The sequence below is a fragment of the Cajanus cajan genome, chromosome 6, assembly GCF_000230855.2.
Source record: "Cajanus cajan strain Asha chromosome 6, NIPB_CcT2T_4, whole genome shotgun sequence".
NCBI classification, from domain to species: domain Eukaryota; kingdom Viridiplantae; phylum Streptophyta; class Magnoliopsida; order Fabales; family Fabaceae; genus Cajanus; species Cajanus cajan.
The window spans coordinates 4,803,426-4,811,538 of NC_138522.1; the positions used below are offsets into that span (position 1 = coordinate 4,803,426).

At 31.7% G+C, this 8,113-nt stretch overlaps 1 protein-coding gene across 1 annotated transcript; it reads right to left on the reverse strand.

The window, feature by feature from the left end:
* Positions 1-1,376: 1,376 nt before the first annotated feature.
* LOC109813185 (DEK domain-containing chromatin-associated protein 1) lies at positions 1,377-7,582 on the reverse strand. The gene is made up of 11 exons (XM_020377319.3): positions 6,869-7,582; positions 6,709-6,742; positions 5,777-5,856; positions 5,627-5,686; positions 5,193-5,303; positions 5,020-5,100; positions 4,444-4,518; positions 2,729-3,212; positions 2,342-2,439; positions 1,919-1,949; positions 1,377-1,829 (listed from the first exon to the last, which is right to left on the reverse strand). The coding sequence occupies exons 1-11, from the start codon at positions 7,331-7,333 to the stop codon at positions 1,675-1,677; spliced, it is 1,674 nt and encodes a 557-aa protein (XP_020232908.2). The 5' UTR covers positions 7,334-7,582; the 3' UTR covers positions 1,377-1,674.
* Positions 7,583-8,113: the final 531 nt, after the last annotated feature.

Here is an 8,113-nt window from a genome sequence, read left to right on the forward strand (position 1 = left end):
ATTATATTTGAATATATAAATTTTATATAAAATTTGTATAAATAAGTATTTGTTTTTTTAAACATATTAAATGTATTTTAAATTTAAGATAAACTAGTATTTTTAACGTAAGCAATGCATAGACATGTCTATTATACATAATTAAAATTATAATAAATTATATATATATATATATATATATAAATACTATGTTTAAATATATAAATTATATTTAAAATTAGTATATATAAATATTTTTCAGCATATAAGTTATATTTTATATTTTTGATATATCATTAAAAAACTATTTTTATTTATTAATAATTTATTTTAAAATATTAATATTTAAATCATAAAAAATCATAATAAACAAAAATCAAATTAAATAAAAAGTTAAAAAAATATCTTTAAACCTTTTCGTCGAAGAAATTTTTTTAAAAATATTCTCTTACAAAATAGAGTTTTGTATTTAATATATAGGGTCTGATAATTTATATTATAATAAATGATTATTTTGTATTATCGAGAATATATTTAAAGGATTAAAATCTCATTCTGAAATAAATATGACAAATAAAAAATTCAATAAAAAAAGTTATAAAAATCTCTAAAAACACACCTAAAATTGTTCTCAAACAAAAAAATTATTTACATTTAATATATAAAAATTAATTAAAACAAAATAAAAATTAAAACTTACGGGCTCAGATTATGTAATAAAATATATACTTTGTTCTTATATTTCTTAAAATATAATTGAAGTTCAAAACCTCATACTTATAACGCAATTTATATATTGATTAATTTTAATTTTAAAAACAATGCGTTAGGGGATTTTTCTTTAATGATGGAGAGAATTACAACAAATTTCATAATTAATGAAAATTTTAAGTTTTTTTCCCTTAATCGTGAAGATATATTTTAAATGAATATTTATTTTTTTTTTATTATTTTCAAAATTTGAATGATATTGAGATTTCTTTCTTTCTTCAAAGATCGACTTTAACTTTTATTAAACTATTATTTTTGTCATATCAAATCTTACCTTATACTTTGATCCATTTATTTTTACTTTTTTAAAATTTCCCCGTTTTTAAATCAACCTATTGATAAGAATTCTTTATGTAAAATGATCGAGTATTTCTTTTATAATTTTTTCATATTTTTATTTTGTTTTACACTTTTAATACTCATACAACTTAACCTTGAGAACAGCAAGTGAAAATCATAAAGGAACATTAAATCTTCCTGTGTACTCTACTTGAATCATTAGATAGATATGAATCCTCAATTCAAACTAGAATGGAAATAATGAGTATACAAGAGGTAAACGCTTATATAAGCTAGAAAATCATCTCAATTTCAAAGATCTAAAATCTAGATTTAACAATAAAAAAGGAGAGAACATTGATCTAAATTAGAAGGCAATAATAATGTTTACAACCAGGCAAAAAACAACAAACTATTCAATATGAGAAATAAAAGGTCAAGTCAGTAATACAGAGGAACGGGTTAAATCTAGATATGGTACAAAGTACAAACCTATTTTAGAGCATCTATAATGGAAATGGTCACAACTCAAACCAAATATCTACCTTAATCCGGACAGGAGAATCATGAAGATAAAATCTATCTATTGGATGCCCAAATACCTCTAATTTCTGCACAGGTCAAATATTATTTGCCCAACTAAAATCAGGCATCATCATCACCATCATCGTCTTTATCTGCATCGCCATCATTCTCTGCTTCTTCTTCATCTTCCTCATCAGACATGTTATTAATTACTTCTGTAATTATATCCTTCACCTCTGCTTTTCTATGCATTAAATCCAGACCAAAGTGGGTACCTATCAATATTTCATTAAAAATTAGCTGAGATCAAGATATTCCCACAAATATCTAGGAAGAGAAAATTTTGTCAAGTAAAAGGGCTTACCAAGTTGCCTGAGGATATCGGACAAAGTTGCCTGCATCAAGTATAAAAGAAATTATAAATAAATAAAAAACATGTATATTCCACGGGGGTGTTTGATTATTTTGTCTTTTAGTTTTTAAAAGCCATTTTATAAAATATTTTTCAAAAGGTGATTTTTAGAAAATAAAAGCGAGATGTGAAAGTGCATGAAAAAACATGAGTAATGGAAAAGTGAAAATAAAAAATAAAACAGCTTAAAAGTATTTTAGTTGTTTAGAATTAAAAGAAATAACAGTTTTGAAAACAAGTTTCATAAATTACTCTACCAAACAAGGTTTTTTCATTTTTCGTTATTTAAGAAGTTTATAAAATCAGTAAAACAATCCGACCCTGAAACCCCAAAAATTCAAACTACACATGAATTGCCAGAGAAGCTTTACTTACAGTATTAAAATCTACTTCCTTCAGAATATCAACAACTACAGCATGCATATCCTGCTTTGTAGGTTCTGCCTTGGCCTTCTTATTACTTTTACTTTTCCCTGATGGCATCAGAAAGCAAAGGGTGAACAGGATTAAAACCAAGAGGACACAAGCATACTTAATATGATAATCAAATCTTATAAATTACAAGTTTGTATAACTTGTTTAAATGTAATAACATAATATTAGTGGGGAAATGCCTCAGAGACAGTTTAACAAGATCACTAGAGAAAAATTAGTCAAAAGATTAAAAAATTAACTTTTGAACAACCAACAGACTATATAGCATATGGCACTGAAATAGTAAAGAAGACAAGCATATGTGAAGAGAGAACATAGTCAATTCACCTTGATCCTTAACCAAAGCCTTTGAGGATTTGTCAGATTGTTTTTTGCTTGCAGACTTTCCTCTAGTGCCCTGCTTTTCACTTACAGTTTTCTGTTTCTTGGATGCAGGTTGCTTTGACTTGGATACAGAGGCAGAAGCACTGTCATGTTCAGCAACATTCTTTTTCGATGTTGGTGTTTTTTTAGTTTTTTCAGTGCTCTTGGCATCTTTCACAGAGGCCTTCTTGACAGAAGAGGTTCTATCCCCAGCCTTGCTAACTGAACTCTCTTTAACAATCTTTTTAGAAGTACGCTTGCGACCCTTTGGTTTCGCTTCCTCTTCCTCTGATTTACTTTCCTCATCATCACTTTCACGGTTTGGTGCTGCAACATCTTCATCTTCCTGAGAATCATCTTTTGCATCTGAAAGCTCAGCTTTATCATCCTCGTCATCATCAGAAGACTGCTTTTGCTTTTTAGCCGATTGAGAAGTTTGTTTTTGCTTCTAAAGATAAAATATTCAGAAGTGATTAAAAATAATTACATATTTGAAGCATATCATTTGTTAAATTGTAACTAGCAAATTTGCAACCCAAATCATCCATGGGAAATAAAAGACAAAATTGAATAATGAAATATAAGCAACAAAAACCATAATATGGTTGATGGTTCTATTTGAAGTCAACCAAGAAATTGAATAAATATCCAGATGAAAATCTGAGAAGGCATCTTTGGACTCAGTTGACATTAAACAGAAGCTTAACAGGTAATCAAGGTTTGTTTATCAAAACTCAAAATAGGTGTTAAGAACCGGAAATCAACTCAGCAACAAGCACCAAATGACAATAATTGATGCTTGAGTCACTACATTCCCAATTCTAGCAGTTCAAACTAACAGCAAACACAAAGCTACTGGAATAGGAACTGAAGAAAATCAATTTGAAAAAAAAATTATAACATGTATCCACCATGAACAACAGCTTCATCTTTCAGTTTGAAAATAGATAAAAAAAAAAAAAAAAACTCCACCTCCCTAACAAAAAGAATAAACTAAACTAAGGTCACTGAACCACAACCCCTGAAGTTCATAATTTAAAGTTCCAACTACTTCAAAAATTAAAAAAGAAAATTAAGTACTTTAAATTAAACTATATTTCATGTGATAGAATCAACCATTAGATTTAATGGAGCACTTGAAATTTTCTGATTGCTGCTCCTTTACAGAGATTTTTAGCCAAGTGCCAACCAAAAAAGTGCAACCCAAGTAACAGGCAACAACGAGCTAGTGGTAGAATAGATATAGAGCATGTTTGGTTACATGTTTAGAAACACTTTTAAAAGCTTCTCTACTAAAAAATACTTTATTTTCAATAGAGAAACTCTTAAAAGCATTTCTAACTTGTATCCAAACAGGCTCCTAGTATCTTTGAGGTTAAATGATATCAACCACTTCATAAACAAATTATCAACATTAAACAAATTTATTTCATGATGACCTCCAGAATCACAAGTAATATATTCAAATGCTGATCATAGGGATAGGATGAGACAATTAACTGCGAAAATGTCAAATTATAGCCATGTTTAAGTCAAACCCTAGAGCTATTGCATATAAATAACTTACAACCACAATTAGAAAATTAAATCATCACTACACATGCCACTTGAAATATGTAAATACATAACAGATATACAGCAAGCCAGAATGATGCAAGTATATAGTAATGAGAAAATACCTTGCCAGGTGGTTCTGTAGATGCTTCCCCAGGGGATTTGCTGAGGGCTGGCTTTCTGGTTCTTTTTTTACCTTTCTGTTAATATAGAAGCAAACTTCAAAAAAAACTAGCCATATTGAAATTAAAATAAATTCTAGAACAAACAATAACATGTTAATACATTTGGGTAGGATCCATTGAGCCTAATACAAGGCATATTTGTACACTTGCTTCATTTAAAGTAATTTTCATTCATCCATCAGTTGGATTGAAATTTTCATCACAACCTCATTAAATATAAGGATAAGAATATGGATTGGATTCCAAGAAGCATTTAATGACTAGTGATTTTCTCATGTGTTTGTAATGCATATATTTTGTTAGAAAACAATCTCAAACTCTTTACCAAAAAAACAAAGAAAACAATCTCAAGCTAAAAAAAAAATAAAGAATGGACAATTTGTTAGAAAGCAGAGAGGTACTTTCAATTTTAACATTCAACCAATGAAATGATATACAACGATGCAAATTACTTATGTTACAACTTACAACATGCAAAAGTGTCTAACTGATTAAAATAATCTATAAAGAATAAACCTGCTCTTTATCAGCAAGTAGAATATCAGTTGTAGCATGGGGGGATTCCAAAAATTCCAAAAGCTTTGCCGACAGCTCCTCCTGAAACCATATCCATTTAATTATTTAATTTCAAAAAGTACTAAACTCTCTTCTCAAATGAAATCAGTATATATTATTATGACAAGACTTGCCTTCTTCACATTGGTCTTGTTTATTTGAATATTAAGAACATCACAGAAGTCCAACAACTTTTCTTTGACAAATTTGTCAATCCTCTCCTTTACCTTGGTCCTCTGTTTGTCCTGCCAAGAATGATAAATTCATGATTTTTCAATAGTAGGTCCATTACAGCCTCAGACACTCGTGTTTTTATGAAACAGCATTTGAAAAGAAACCATTAAGATTCATCCATAGAAAAATGCTAGCAGCACACTCTTGCAAACACTTATGAAGTAAAATTTACCAAAGACCCTTTAAATTTAAATAATACAAGCATCACTCCCTATTTAACAAGTCTAAGATTAATTTCTCCACATAATAAATAGCATTAACATTCCTCTTCAACTTAATAGTTTAGAATTTAGAACTTCAGACAGGCATACTTCCGTGATTAACACAACAGTACCTCATTCTCAGTCCACACGTAACCAGAAAATTGGCCTATATTTCTCTTTAAATTGTGTGCCTGAAAACAATTCAGGAATAGCAATGGTGTTAAAGAGTTCATGCAACCTTAAGTGACAAAAAAGAACACAAACAATCTAAAAAGCATTACCTTTGTTTTCTTCCCAAACAGTAAAGTATGAAGCATATGCAGGTTGTCATCAGGTTTTCTCTTGGACAATTTAAAAGCCACTGAAACAGTTTATACATAAATAACTTGATTGGGTACCACTGACGTAAAAAAAAAAGATAAAGATGGGTGAACAATCAATTTCAAAATCTGCAAAGATAATATTTTATGGGTATACGATACCAAACCAAGATTGCATGCTAAAAGATATATCAAAATCATGATCCACCTAACAAATATGACACAAATGGGGTGAATTTAATAACAGAAGAAACTTTTTTCCACACATCAAATCAAATATAAAATTTACAAGTTACAAGACAAAGGCCAACCAAATTATAAAAAAAAAAAAAAAAAATGTAAGAACTGAGGAAGAAGCAAGAACTAACAAGTAAATCAATAACAAATTTGAAGGCCTCATTGGGGAAATTACTCAGTTTATGCTACAATTAAGACTAGCTTCAGCTATTAAATCAGACAGCACTGAATGCAAAGCAGGCCTCCAAATACCAATAACATGAAAACATTATCTTCATGTTTTCAGGTCAGATCTACCAGAATTCAAAACAAAACAACTTCTAATGCATCTAAGAAACACCATATTAAGGGTGCAAGCATCTAAAACCTAATGGTTATACATATTTAAACAAAAGAACCAGGAACCCAGCAGCCTAATCATTGTAAAAAAAGAAAAAACAACAAACAAACAAATAAACCATGGCATCACTTCAAAACACAATTGCCCGAACTCCAGACCTAATCATAGAAAGCCTCAAACAACATTCACAATTACTTGATCCATAAGTAATTATTAACAAGTAAAACTCAGCACCCTCGTTGAAATCATTCAAGATGAAAGGCTACAACAACAAGAAGAAAACAGCAGAGTAATTGAGAAGAGAAACTAAACGCACCGTTTGGTATATCCTTGAGCTGCGTGCCACGTCCCTGAAAGAAAGAAAAAAAAGCAAACAGATCCAAACGATTCAAAACATGAACACTCCACTCCAGTCCTCACGAACCCAGAAAATAAACAATTAAGTAATTAGATTAAATAAATAATATAAAGTGTACCTTCTCAATTGTGAAACCTTTACTAGCGGAGGATCTCGCAGACTTGGCCGGCGAGGGCACAGAGTAACGCTCCACCGTTTTCCTCTCCCTCGTTGGCCTCTCACTCGCCGGCGTAACTGGATCCTTCTTCTCCAACGCTTTACTCTTCTTCGGAGTCTCCTTGCCGCGTCCCTTTCCCTTAGCCTTCGCTTTCTCTTTCCCTTTATCTTTCTCTTCCGCTTCGTCCTCCTCCTCTTCCACTTCTTCCTCATCGTCGTCGTCGTCTTTCTCCTCTTCGTCGTCCTCGTCGATCTCTTTCTTCTCGCCGGCGTCTTCCTCTTCTACTTCCCGGTTGCTCGCTCCGTCGACATCGTCCTCGGATTTAGCGGCCTCCGCGGAAGGCTCCTTCTCCGGAATCTCGGAGGCCGGTGGCGATTTGGCGTCGTGGAGCGGAGGCTTGGAGTCTTCTAGGGTTTCGGTGGCCATGGTTGGGGGAGGGGGACCAGAGAATTGGGAACCCTAGCGGTGAGAGAAACCCTAGAATTGGAGGGAAAGGGAATAGAATCGTTGTGATTGGGATTAGAAGAGAGAGAGAAATGAAATTGGAGTTTGATGAGAGGGCGCGCTGGAGGGTGAAAGTGTGTGTGGGGGTGGTTTTCAAAATTTGATGCCAAATTGTGAGCGGGTTTCGCCACTAGCTCACTCACTCACTCTTTCCCCCTTCTTTTTTGCTTTTCTCCCGGCAAAATTACTTACTACTAACCTAAAAAATAAGCAAATGAAATTAATTAATTAATTATTAATTAATTAAGATTTTGGGAAAATCCCTTTAGTGAATTGTAACGGAGGGACTGCCTCCCTCCCTCGCCTCACCGGTTGTTAATTGCGAAATAATGATTAATGATTATTATTATTATTACTGAAGTATTGAATCTGTGGGCCACTGTATATGTGAATTGTGATGGAATCTTTTTTTTTTCCAACTCTTTCCATTTATGGGAATATACTTGAAAGGCCTGGCTGGATATCATCAGTAATGCAGGCCTTCAGAGTGTGTAGTTTGGATGAATGGGTCTACGAAGGGGTTACTCTTCACAACTCCCCATTTTACTATTCACACTCTTTCTTTAAAAATAAAAAATAAAAATCTTAAATTATCTTTTTCCTTTTAACTAGGTTTGAGCAAGGCGAGTCCAAGCATAAGACTGCTCAAGTCGATTTTTTGACCAAAATAAATAAATAAATAAATAAAATTATTAAAATAAA

What these genes read in the sequence shown, in the direction of transcription:
- LOC109813185 (XM_020377319.3), bottom strand. Translation starts at nt 7,333, where the DNA reads ATGGCCACCGAAACCCTAGAAGACTCCAAGCCTCCGCTCCACGACGCC. An exon ending in ACAAGACCAATGTGAAGAAG is followed by an intron (nt 5,101 to 5,192) that starts GCAAGTCTTGTC and finishes ATATGGTTTCAG; the next exon opens with GAGGAGCTGTCGGCAAAGCT. An exon ending in GGCTTTGGTTAAGGATCAAG is followed by an intron (nt 2,440 to 2,728) that starts GTGAATTGACTA and finishes TGATGCCATCAG; the next exon opens with GGAAAAGTAAAAGTAATAAG.